General features: G+C 41.7%; 1 protein-coding gene across 1 annotated transcript in view; it reads left to right on the forward strand.

Moving 5' to 3' along the window:
* The first annotated feature begins 7680 nt into the window (after nucleotides 1–7680).
* Nucleotides 7681–13846, forward strand: part of dusp22a (dual specificity phosphatase 22a) — a 112923-nt gene continuing 106757 nt past the window's right edge. Inside the window, exon 1 of the mRNA XM_060837972.1 lies at nucleotides 7681–7923. Within this exon, the coding sequence (XP_060693955.1) occupies nucleotides 7903–7923 (21 nt within the window). The 5' untranslated portion in view covers nucleotides 7681–7902. The remainder of the gene's footprint in view (nucleotides 7924–13846) is intronic.

Below are 13846 nucleotides of genomic sequence, written 5' to 3' on the forward strand. Positions count from 1 at the left end.
TCTCAACTGGTTTTAATGTCCTGAATATCATTTAAATTGATTGCCTAAATTTGAATTGTCGTCAAAACAGCAACCAAAACTCAGGTATCCATTTCACAGCCAAATGTTACATGTTTTCAATTTCCAGTACAATATGAGACTGCTATCTAGTTATATATGTACAGCTGCTTGTAATCTGTCAGATCATAATAGCATTCACTCTCTCTTAAAGGTCTTGTACATATTTTCAACTTCATAACACCGATCATTGAAGTTAAGATAATTGGTCTATAATTTACTGGACTTGTTCTATCAGTCATCTAGCACTGCTTTTTCTAATGATTCTTAAATATGTTTTAACAATGCCTCTGCAAACATTTCTCTCACTTTTAATATGTATGGAGGTAATTCACTCAGATCAAGATTTCTGTCAATCCAGATTTATTAATGATTTCTCCCTGTTCTCCCTTAAGTGCATTTCTATTCCTTTTGATCTCTTCTTCGCTTCCCATTTATGACAAAGGCAACAAGAAATCCATGAGGACATCACCTGGTAATTCCTCTCCAAACCACACACCGTACTGATTTGGGATTATATCCTTCATTGTCACTGGATTAAAATTCTGGAGCTCCTTTCCTAGCAGCGCGATAGGTCTACCTCTATGCCAGGGATACAGTGGTTTGAGAATGCAGCTCAGCACTACCTTCTCTGGGGCATTTAGGGATCTGATTCTGATCTAGCAAATGACATCCACACCCCATGAACCAATATAAAAAATGCCTACCATTTAGGTTATTTTTCTGGTGAATATCAAGGCAAAATAATTAATATTTTTGCCTTTTCACAGTCATTACTTAATTGTATGTCTATCCGTGGTCCTTTACCTATTCCCATTTTCCCTTAGTTAGTTTTGTGCTCGTTAAATAATTTGCTATACCTTTTTGAACTCCTGTATCATTTTGTGTTGTGGTTTCTTTATCTTCAATTTTTAAAACTTATTCCTGACCTCTCTGTATTCCCTTTTGTTGAGCCTTCTTTTTTTGAAAAGTGTTTGCCTTTTTAAGATTTCACTGTTAACCTTATTTCCTGTGCATCCTTAGTATGTCATCACTGGCTAGTACTTGCCATCAAGTGGAATTTATTTAGTCATAGTCATACAGATGTGCAGCACGGAAACAGACCCTTTGGTCCAACCCATCCATGCCAACCAGATATCCTAACCTACTCGAGTCTCTTTTGCCAGCACTTAGCCCATATCCCACCCATTTCATATTGTCTCGCTATCACCATTATTAGCAGCTAACCCAAGAATGCAACTTTAAAAAGGGTTTTGTGATTTACACATGAAAGAAGTGAAACTATCACTGTATTCTAACAGATGAAAGGCTTAACAGACAATCAATTTTTCAATGTATAATTTCAGTTACATCACACTGCAAAATTTTGCTATAAATTCTGTGTTACAATCGAGCCCTCCACAATCACCTGATGAAGGAGCGTCGCTCCGAAAGCTAGTGTGCTTCCAATTAATCCTGTTGGACTATAACCTGGTGTTGTGTGATTTTTAACTTTGTACACCCCAGTCCAACACCGGCATCTCCAAATCATGATTTTATAAACATTATAAGGTCACCCCTCAACCTCTGATGCTCCAGGGAAAACAGCCCCAGCCTATTCAGCCTCTCCCAGTAGCTCAAATCCTCCAACCCTGGCAACATCCTTGTAAATCTTTTCTGAACCCTTTCAAGTTTCACAACATCCTTCTGATAGGAAGGAGAACCACAATTGCACGCAATATTCCAACAGTGGCCTTACCAATGTCCTGTCCAGCAGCAACATGACCTCTCAATGCCTATACTCAAAACTCTGACCAATAAAGCAAAGCATACCAAACGCTGTCTTCATTATCGTATCCACCTCCCACTCTACTTTCAAGGAGCTACGAATCTGCACTTCAAAGTCTCTTTGTTCAGCAACTCTCCCTCGGACCTGACCATTAAGTGTATAAGTCCTGCTAAAATTTACTTTCCCAAAATGCAGCACCTTGCATTTATCTAAATTAAACTCCACCAAATAGAATAGAATTGAAGGTTTTGGGGTGTTTTTTAAACATGCGAGTCATACATACATGGGAGTGAGTTACACATTGGAATGTAATTGAGAGATTCATATAATCCCGACAGTGGGGAAACAAGTCCTTCAGCGCAACAAGACCACACTGACCCTCAGAAGAATAACCCATCCAGACCCATTTCCCCACATTTACCCCTGACTAATGCACCTCACCTACACTTCCCTGAACACTGTGGGCAATTTTAACAGGATTTGGATTGAATGTTTAATATACAAACTAACAGATATCCAGGAGTGTGATACAGACTGGAATCTAATCAAAGGATTGAGGTGGCTAATGTACAGGGTCCCTTAAAAATGGAAGTCAGTTACAGATTGGAATTTTACCAAGGGGATTCAGGATGATTATGTGTAGAATAACAGATACTCAGGAGTGAGATGCAGACTGCAGTCAAATTTAGGGGATTGGGTGATCTATAGGCAGAGCAATGAGATACGAGAGGAAAGAAAGCAGAGGAGAAAGTACCCACCATGGACCAACTCAGCAATGAGCTGAGCCAGACAGGATTCAACTGCTCTATGTGGAGGTTTCCATGTATTCTGAAAGATGGGAGAGAAACAGGCAGATACTTACATTTTCTATTATGTTGCAGTCATATATATGAAGGACAGGGAATCCCTAAGCAGAGACGCAGAGTTAAACTCAGTTTAAACTCTCTCCATCACACACACCCACACATAGAAACTGAATTTATTCTCCTGAACTCTATTGATTATCGCCTTAAATGTTTCCACTTCTGATTAATTTCTTTGTTTGTCTGTAATACTTCCTCTTTTATTTTCCCTAGTTTCGTTCTCATCCCTGAGAATCACTTAGAGTCAGAATTAAGGGGTGTGAATTTAAGATCTCAGAGAGGATTGACAGTCTTTGGAACTCCTTGCAAAGAGAGCTGCGAGGGCAGAGTCCTTGTGTATATTTATGGCTTAGATCAGCGGAGAATCAAGGGTTACAGGAAAAGTGCAGGAAAGTGGACATGAGTAAAGTCAGATCAGCCAAGATGCTACTGAATGGCAGAGCAGTATTGAGGGGCTGAACAGTGTACTCCTGTTCTACTTTGTCATGGCCTTATGGCCGATTATTTTGTTTCTTATTTATTCTTTTGAAATGTCTAATCTTAATGTTTATCTTAAATATTGTTATTGTTATAGCCACATAGTCCCCAATGCATCCTACACTTTCCATTTCTTTTCCTATCATTAGATCCAGCGGTGTTCCCTCTCATGGGTGTTTTACATTACAGGTAGGATAACTACAGTCTACGTGCTACAATCTAGCATAAATGTTCAATTCTCTGTATTCCTTTTAGTACTTCTTGCCAATTTATTTCGGTCATTAAAATGTGCCAAATGGCTTCCCTTTGTTCCTATAGCAACAGTTACCCTGTAGATAAATTCTGGCTGACTGCCTTCAGTCCTCTTAGAGGTATATTAGAGAAACCCATGAATAAAATATTAATAAAATAATCCTGCATGCCTAAAATGATCTGTGAATCATGTGATGCCTCTCAGCTCTGGATCCTTTACGCATGTGGGTGGGAAATGTTAATGTACTGTGGCCAATACAATACTCTTCACTTCCAATAATTTCCATCCTGTGGTTATGATAGAAATAGATTCTAACTCTGAAACATTGGATGGAGAATGGTAAGTGCAGCTGGTAAAATGCCTGGCAATGAATTGCACTTCATTATGCAGGAGAGAGCTCTATTGGTACCTTTTCATGCATTCCCAAAATTTTGAAAATAGTTTGAGTTAACTTCCAGGGGGCCAAGGATCTCTGAAGATTTTCTTAAAATTCTGAACTTGATACCAGATTGAAGTCATGCTCAATATATGATCATACTACTAGATAGTATGAGGCATTCTTTCCAAGCAATCCTAGAGTCAAATCAGGAAATGATTCTAACTGTCATTTTCATCTTTATGTGTATCTGAAGCTCCTCTATATTAAAAAAGATGCTCTTGTGGTAGCCTTTTCCTCTCTCAGTATTGTGGTGGTGACTCTGCATTGAGCATCACGTAGTGTAGTCTGAGTTCTGAGGAAGGGTCACTCAACCTGAAACATTAACTCTCATTTTTCTCCACAGACGCTGCCAGACGTGCTGAGCTTTTCCAGCAATTTCTATTTTTGTTTTTGTTTTACCGTGTTCACGGTCCTTTATTAGTTTTTATCACCTGGAGTGGCTGCAGTCTGCCTCAGCTGCTGAAGAGGAAGACAGTGGGATGAGAAAGTGCATGATTCACTGGACTCTGTTTTCCTGGGCCATTAGCTCAGCCATGTGAGTTGTTTGTTTCTGGTCACCTCTTCCAGTACCCTTCCAAATAGTCTGCCTCCAGTGGTGTATCCAGGGTGGCACGGTGGCTCAGTGGTTAGTACTGCTGCCTCATGGCGCCAGGGACCTGGATGATTGTATGTGGAATTTGCACATTTTCCCTGTGTCTATGTGGGCTTCCTCTAGGTGCTCTGGTTTCCTCCCACAATCCAAAAGATGTGCAGGTAAGGTGAACTGGCCATGCTAAATTGCCATAGTGTTCAGAGATGTGTAGGATAGGTGTATTAGTTAGAGGTAAATGTAGAGTAATAGGTTCAGGGTTACACTTCGGAGGGCTAGTGTGGACTTGTTGGGCCGAAGGGCCTGTTTCCACACTGTAGCGATTCTATGATAACATTTTTTGTCAATATCTGTCATCTTAATATCTTCCTTGTAGTGGAAATTTAGATGCCTAGGAGGTCATAACTCAGTGGCTAATTCACCATACAGAAGGTCTAAGTATACAGCCATCACCCATTATTAGCCTGGCAATGACTGTAAGTTGATAAAATATGCATGCCCAAGGAACTCTGAGTGATGATGTTGTCTTATCGAAAGATGCTGAAAATACATCAACAGCATCAGGACAAGAGAGGCCATGGTCCAACATGTTGGCATCGTGCTATTTATCAGCATTGACAAAATGACACTGGAGGTTGTTTAGACATATTCACATATGTAGGCTCCACAGTTCTCAACTGTATGGCTCTTGTTGCTGAAATCAACAGATATATCATAAAAACTGGAGCTGCTATGTCCCGTTGAGTAAGAGTGTGGACCAATAGCAAAGTGACTAAAAAAAAATAAACATTTTCCTTGTCAGTCTCCTCTACAGTGGCGAGACCTGGACAAAATATGCTGGAAAGGCAAAAAGACTTAATCATTTCCACTTTTACTATCTCAGACATATCATTGGATTTCCTTGGTAGAACATCAACTGTACCCTTTCAGTGAATATTAATATCAAACAAAATTAAGATTTTAAAGTTCACCTGTATTCTTTATTATTTTACATACATACAAGCCAAATTTATACCTTTATATATTACTGTGCAAAATAATAAAGAAGTAAAGGCCTTGGATTCTTGTTTGTCTTACTGGTGGAACTAAGTCTCTGAGTGCTTGTTTGCATTTGTATATATATTTAACATATGTTACATAAGGAAATATCCTGAAGTATTGGACTATGGATAGAATAAAGCCATAGTAGGTTGTTTTATTTGTAACTTGTGGATAAATTTAATTTCATTATTATGACGGGTGTTGGGTGTAGGTTTGCTCGCTGAGCTGGAAGGTTCATTTTCAGACATTTTGTCAGGACACTAGATAACATCTTCAGTGAGTCAGCCTTTGGTCGAAGCTTCCTCCGGAGGCTCACTGAAGATGTTACCAGTAGGGTGAGGAAACGTTTGAAAATGAACCTTCCAGCTCAACGAGCAAATCTACATCCAGAACTTCAACCTGAGCTACAAATCTTCTCAAAACTCACTATGACGGGTATTATTAAACCAGTCTCAATATCTGCAACGCAATTGAAATGATTTGGTATCAAACACTTGGATATAACCCTGGACTTTGAATTACTTTCTAAAATACTCTTCCCTTAGGTTCGCACATTTAAAACTTTGGGCTAGTTATTCACAGTGCTGCACACAGACAAAATGTATTTTTCAGGTCAAGTATAGTTAGAAGGCAGAAGATACTTGGAGCTGAAAATGTCTTGCTGGAAAAGCGCAGCAGGTCAGGCAGCATCCAAGGAACAGGAGATTCGACGTCTCGGGCATAAGCCCTTCTTCAGGAATCGAGAAGATACTTGGAGCAAGGCATATAGTAATAAAACTTTGAAGATATGTAGCATTGTTCATAATGCATTCTTCATGCAGTAATGTTATAGAAGTGTTGCAGTGTAGAAGGAGGCCAATCAGCATATTATGTGTGCACCAGCTCTTCACATAAGCATCATTACCAGTGTCAATTTCTTGCTTCTCCCCCTTACTGCTGCAAATTATTTATTTCGAAATAGTCATCCAATGCCCCCCTGAATGCCTCAGTTGAACCTGCCTTCCCTACATTTCCAAAGTGTATTCTAGACCCTAACTACTCACTGAGTGAAGAAGTTTTTCTGGAATCGCATTTGCTTCTATTGCAAATGACTTTAAATCCATGCCTTCTGAATCTTGATCCTTTTATGAGTGAGATCAGTTTGTCCCTATCTACTCCATCAAGTCCGGTCTTGACTTTGAAAATCTGTATCTGATCTCCACTTAGCCTTCTTCCCTGCAAGGGGAAAACCCCCCAACTTCTTCAATCAATCCATAAGACTAATTACTGGAATTCCTCCTGCAAATCGCTTCTGCACTCTCCAATGTGTTGATATCCTTCTTATAATGGGATGTCCATGTGCTGAACAGGAATTAAAAAAAAACACAGGGAAGTGCTGTGAAATACTCAGACAGTTGGTCAACACATCTGGAGGGAGAGAAGAGATAAAACTTCATGTCTCAGGTCCATGATCTTTGCATTTTGTTTTAACTCCTGTTCAGCATGCGGACACCCCATTATACAAAGGATGAGAAAACATTGGAGAGAGCACGGTGGCTCAGTGGTTAGTACTGCTGTCTCACAGCACCAAGGTCTCAGGTTCAATCCCAGTCTCAGGTGGATGGAGTTTGCACATTCTCCTCATGTCTGTGTGGGTTTGGATTTCTTCCCACAGTCCAAAGGTGTGCAGGTCAGGTGAATTGGCCATACTAGATTGCCCATAGTGTTAGACTGCAATAGTCAGAGGGAAATGGGTCTGGGTGGGTTACTCTTCGGAGGGTTGATGTGGACTTGATGGGGCAAAGGGTCTTTTTCCACACTGTAGGGAATCTGATCTAAAGAGCCCAGAAGCTATTTGCAGGAATAATTCCAGGACTAAGGAACTTCAGTTATGAGGATTGATTGAAGACATTGGGGCTGTTCCCCTTGGGAGAATAAGACTAAGTGGAGGTCTGATAGAAGTTTTCAAAAGTTTAGAGAGAGATGTACCAGCAGATTGTCTGGATGTACAGAGGCAGATTGGTTACACAGCTTTGGGAGAAGGGATTGGGAGGAGAAGGAGTAAAACATGGGGCTGGATGAGAGGATGAAGAGAAGGAATGAGTGAGAAGTGTTAGACAAGGGAAAGATGAAGACAATGTTGTGTCCCCTTTAACTGAAGTTGGAGACACCTAGTGGTGATGTCACCGCGCTGATGTATTTTCCAGGGAGTGCGGAAGCGGATCGGAATTCCAGCTCCAGCTGAAGGGAAAACGGGTGGCATTGGCACGTTGCAAATCCGAGTTCAGCCCGGCACCGGTCTCAGAGCGGTCCATTAACGAGAGCAGTTCTCCACCGCTCAGCGCCGGGCTCCCTTTGCACCGAAAGCTCGGCCGTAGCCTTGAAACCTTTTATTTTTGTAACCGCAGCTCCTGTAGGAGCCCGAGTCTGTGTGTCATGGGCACTGGAATGAGTAAGGTATGTGGTAGACATGGGGCGTGTGTGTGTTGACAGTGTTGCCGAGAGAGAGAGAGAGAGGGAGGGAGAGGGTGGAGAGAGATGGGAGAGACAGATTGTTACAACTTGCTGAAATCGAATGGATTCCTTTGGGTGAAATTGCAAGCTCTGCCCTTTGGCGGCTCGCGTTTCCCACCGATGTAATGAGAGCAATTGCTGACATTTCCAAAACACCACGGCGTTTGATCGGAAGTGAACAGGGTGTCTCCGCTGCGTGTTTGAACCACCGCTGGAAGGAGCCTCGCAAAAAGTTCACCAATTGCCCCCTCACCCTCTCCCATCCCACCCTGCCCCCCCCAAAAAAACTCAAATAACAGTTTGTGACGGTCGGTCGAAACGATCTGGGTGGGTGGGGAATAAACAGTGCTTTTAAATCACCCTAAATTTAGGATTTGCTTTGAGACTGATCTCACCCCCACCCACCCCCTTTAAATGTCCCAGACAGGAAACTAACATGTTCATCCAGCGTTGCCTCGGATGGGATTTGTTGTAGCAACCAACAAAAATAAAACCCGAGAGTTCACAGGAAAGGTTAAGTTTGAAATCATTGATGTATTTTAAGGGGCGAGGCGAGGGAGAAGACTTCGCTGGGGGTGGCCTGAACCCCTCTATCCATTTCGCCCGAGGGACCTGCGTTTTTGGTCAGAATCCAGTCAAGGTGGTGATTGAAATGTGACCCGCGGTGGACGGCAAGGACAGTCCGACTGGTGTCAGTCAGGGAACACACTGGTCTTGACCCACGCTGTCCTTGAATCTCAACCCCAATCCAACACTCTCTTCCTCGATTTCTACCCCACTCCCCTCTCGCTCCCTCAGAGATGAGCGGATGAACACCCACCTGTCTTAAAAGAGGCAGGAGGCTCTTGTGTTTCCAGGAGCAACCAGTGGGGGAATACAGACTTCACATTCTGTTCAAAACGAAACGAGGTTAAGTGTTTTGTGCCTTTTAAATAAAAAATATGAGTGCACTGGCCTCACTCCTCTGCGTTTCTCTGCTGCACAGACGATATGCAGTAATTTTGTTGTCAACATTGCTGTTAGCATTTCTTCAGTGAATGTATTTGGAAGTTAGCACGCCATTGTGGTGCTGCATCTGATCCCAGCAGGCGACTTGGCAGTTGTTCATGCGGCAGGCTATTCTGGGAGCTTGGTCTGTTTAAATATATCTCCATGTACTCAGGCCTTGGGATACTTACTGTGAGTGCAGTAATAACAACTTTGATCTTCAAAGACCTGAACGAGCCCACATTTTATCAGCCCAGCGTAATTAGGAACAGCGTACAGGTTAATGGAAAATAAGTAATGGTGCTCATTTGAAGAGCTGGTGCAGACATGGTGGGCCGATTGGCCTCCTTCTACACTGTAACACTTCTGTGATCAGTGCTAAACTTCTTTTACTCATTCACGGGATGAGGCTGTCGCTGTCTAAACCTAATTGCCCAGAGGGCTGTTAAGAGTCAACCCCATTGCTGTGGATCTGGAGTCACATGTAGGCCAGACCAGATGAGGATGGTAGTAGTTTCCCTTCCTTAAAGGACTTTGGTGAACTAGATAGGTTTTACTCTCACAATTGATAATGGTTTCATGGTTGTCATTAGATTCTTAGTCTCAGACTTGTATTGAATTCAAATTCCACCACCTGCCATGGTGGGATTTGAACCCAGGTCCCCAAAACACTTCCTGGATCTCTGGATTATCAATCAAGGTTATCACATCCATGGGACTGTTCTTTGGCAAAAAAAAACATGGGGTTGCTTATATAGTTGATTGTACAAAAGATTGATTGATCAGAAACTGAACTGGACTAACCAGATGTAAATACTATGGCTGCAAGAGCAGATCAGAGGCTGCGCATTCTGGAGCAACTAGTACACCTCCTATCTTCCAAAACCTTTTCCACTGCCTACAAGGCAAAAGTGAGGACTGTGAGGAAATAATCCCTACTTGCCTGAATGAGCACCTTTCTAATGTAATCCAACATGTTCAACCGCAGCAAGAGAAAGTAGCCTGCTTTCTTGGCATTTTGTCCTTGACCTTGCTCTCTCCACCACTGACAGTCTGCAGCAGCAGAATATTATCATCCACAAGACATACTACACCAAAGCTTCTTGGCAGCATCTTTAGAAATTGTGAAAATTCCAATCTCAATGGAAAAGGGCAGCAGGCCTATTTGAACAGCATCAAGTTTCTGTCTAAATCATCCATCATTATGACCTGGAAGCATGTCACTAATCCATGATTGATAGTGCTTTTTGTGGGGAATCCCTACCTAACGTCACCTTGGCTGTCCCTTCCCATTAAAACTTCAGCGATTTAAGAAGCTTCCTCACCACCATATCCTTAAAGAAATGAAGGATGGAAAATAATGCAAGCATTTCTCAAAATGCTCACATCCTGTGAATGAATTGTAAAATAAAACTTTTTGCTTTTATTATTTAAGAGCAATGCATAGGGTATTAATTTTGTCAGCCCATGCTATCAGACGGTGGACTCAATTATTAATAGTACAATGGGAAAATTGCCTAAAGCTTCCTGTCTGTTTTGTTTTCAGCAGGTTTCTGTATATCTGATGAAGGGCTTTTGCCCAAAATGTTGATTTTCCTGCTCCTCGGATGCTGCCTGACCTGCTGTGCTTTTCCAGCACCACTCTAGTCTTGATTTTGCATATCTTAGATGATTGAATTATCTTAGAACAATGCACTGATGACTCTAGTTTTGAGTATTTGTTTGTAATACTTTTAAACATCTCAGCTTATATGATTTCCAGCACAAATAGTCTTTGTTAGTTCCCAGATAATTTTCTGAAAGATGTCCAGTCTGGTATTGGTACTTAATCTCTGGCTCTACTTGTAGTTTTAGGCAATCTACAGGGATCTGTGAACCAAACTAACTAATGAAACTCAGAGGAATTCAGTTATTAAATCCTATATGTGGGCGGCACGGTGGCACAGTGGGTGGCACGGTGGCACAGCGTCAGAGACCCAGGTTCAATTCCCGCCTCAGGCAACTGACTGTGTGGAGTTTGCACATTCTCCCCGTGTCTGTGTGGGTTTCCTCCGGGTGCTCCAGTTTCCTCCCACAGTCCAAAAATGTGCAGGTGAGGTGAATTGGCCATGCTAAATTGCCTATAGTGTTAGGTGAAGGGGTAAATGTAGGCGAATGGGTCTGTGTGGGTTGTGCTTTGGCAGGTCGGTATGGACTTGTTGGGCCAAAGGGCCTGTTTCCACACTGTAAGTAATCTAATCTAAAAACTAACCATTTGGGGATATTGTGGGAACAGTGCTCAGCTGTTGTGAGGCACGCCTATTAGACCTCCTGCCTGATGCATGTAGCAAAAGTGAGCCCTTGTCCCTCAGTCAAAGTGCTGCAGTCATAGTTTTTGGATCAAAAGGTAATAATCTATATTGGATACCAAAAATATCAGCAAGCCTTTTACTCAGCTATTAGAATTAGAAATGCAGGAAGAGGAGTGGGCCATTTGGCCCCTTGAGCTTGCTCTACCATTCAAAAGACCATGGCTAATCTGTACCCTAACTCCATATCCTTTGATACCATTGCTTAATAAAATGTGTTCACCTCAGATTTAAGTTTAACAAATTGAATTAGCATCGACTGCTGTTTAAGGAAAAGAGTTTCAAACCTCCATCTTTCTTTGAATGTAGAAGTGCTTTCTCGATCTCCCCTGGTCTGACCCTAATTCTCAAGCTATACTCCCCATTCTAGGATCTTCAACTAGTGGAAATTGTTTATCTTTAACTACCCTGTCTTTACTGAAGATCTAGATTAGATCACTTTTTAACCTTCTAAATTCTAGAGAATAAAGGCCTCATTTGTCTAATCTTTTTTCATAACTTAACCCCTGAAGTCCAGATATCGCCCTTGTGATCCTGTGTTGAACTCCCTCCAGGGTCAAAATATCCTTCCTAAGGTAGAATACTGTTAGCCCACATCTGCTAACAGTATTCTAAGTGGAGTCTAAATTTTTGATTACCGCAGCACAATGTATACATCTTAATACTTCAGCCTTTTAGACATAAAGCATTTCATGAGTCTTCTTGATTTCTTTCTGGACCTGTTTGTGGCATTTTAAAGACCTAAGCACCTGAACCCCCAACTCCCATTGAACATCCACTATGTTTGACTTTGTGCCTTCAAAAAAAACCCTAATCTATCCTTTTTTGGTCTGAAATAGATAATCTCACACTTGCTTATATTAAAATGCATCTGCCACAGCTTTGCCTGTTCACCAAATCTATCCATATCTTCTCGTAATTTTATGCTGCCATCAATCCTGTCTACAATGCTGCCCAATTTTATCAGCAAATTTGGATGTTTGACTTCTTAACGTAGTTATCCAAGACGTTAATGAATATTGTGAATAACTGAGGCCCCAACACATTTCACTGTGGAACATCCCTTGTCACTCCCTGTCAATTTGCATACTTACCCATTATTTCAAATCTCTGATTTTTGCCACTCAACTAATTTTCGATCCACATCAGTAATTTGCCCCCAGTTCTGTGCCCTTCAACCTTAACTAACAGTCTTTTGTGTGGCACATTATTAGAAGCTTTCTTGAAGTCCACATAAACACCATCCATCAACCTATCTCTGTCCACCACCTTTGTTACATCTTCAAAAAACTCTACAAGGTTTGCCAGACATGACTGACCCTTCATGAATCCATGCTGACTCTCCCTAATTAACCAAAATTTTTGAGGTGATCAGTTCAGCTATCCTTAATTATAGATCCCAACAATTTCCCTACCACATGTCAAGGTAACTTGTCTGTAATTTCCTGATTTCCCTCAGTGACCTTTCTTAAAGAGTGGAGCTATGTGAGCAACTTTCCAAACCTGAGGTACAACGTCTAAATCTAGGAAACTCCGAAAGATTCTTGTTCGGGTATTAGTAATGTTTTCCCTTACCTTTAATGCCCATGGTTGGGCATTAAAGTCCTGCAGACTTCTTATTCTTAACTTTCACTAATTTCCCCATTATTGATGATTTACTTCAGCTAATTTTATTTAACCCTGTTCCTGATCCTCTGTTAATTTCTTTGAAACGTCCAGGAAATTGTCCTCCTTTTCTGCTCTAAATACTGAAATAAAATAATCATGCGAAAAGAGGCCATTCAGCCCATCAAATGTGCACTGACCTTCCAAAGTGCATCCCATCCAGACCTAGCTCCGCATCCTATCCCTGTAACCCCTGCATTTACCATTGCTAACCCACCTCGCCTATACATCCCTGGGACACCACAGGGCAATTTTAGGGTGACCAGTCCACCTAACGTGCACAGGCTTGGAGTGTGGGAGGAAATCTGAGCATCCAGTAGAAACCCACACAGACACAGGAAGAATGTGCAAACACCATGCAAACAGTTGCCTAAGGTTGGAATTGATTGTGGGTCCCTGGCATTGTCAGGCAGCAGCGCTAACCACTGAGCCACCATGTCACCCATTATCCAGTATGTCAATGGTCAATGCTAATATTCCTGATTATTATTGCTCTGCTTTTGCTTCACGATTGCCTAACATCAACATTTATCTGATCTGCTACAGGTGGTCTATTGTGGTTTCAGTTCTTTTATGATTCCTCACTTCCCATAAGGCCTTCACTGGGGGCTTTCCCCTCATTACATCCTCCCTCACCATAGAAGTGATTCTGTTTCTAACACGTAATGAAACTCTACCTCCTTTGCCTTTTTCTCTATCCCTTCTGTAAACCTTTATGAAGTGGTATGTTTAGTTCACAGTCCTGACCACTGTGCAGCCATGTCTCCATAATGGCTACAATACCACAGTTTCCATTTTGAAGCTGAGTCTGTAGCTCATTTAATTTGTTCCATACACTCTGTGCATTTGTATAAAGAACCTTAATG

Source organism: Hemiscyllium ocellatum, chromosome 17 (genome assembly GCF_020745735.1).
Source record: "Hemiscyllium ocellatum isolate sHemOce1 chromosome 17, sHemOce1.pat.X.cur, whole genome shotgun sequence".
In the NCBI taxonomy this organism is placed as follows: domain Eukaryota; kingdom Metazoa; phylum Chordata; class Chondrichthyes; order Orectolobiformes; family Hemiscylliidae; genus Hemiscyllium; species Hemiscyllium ocellatum.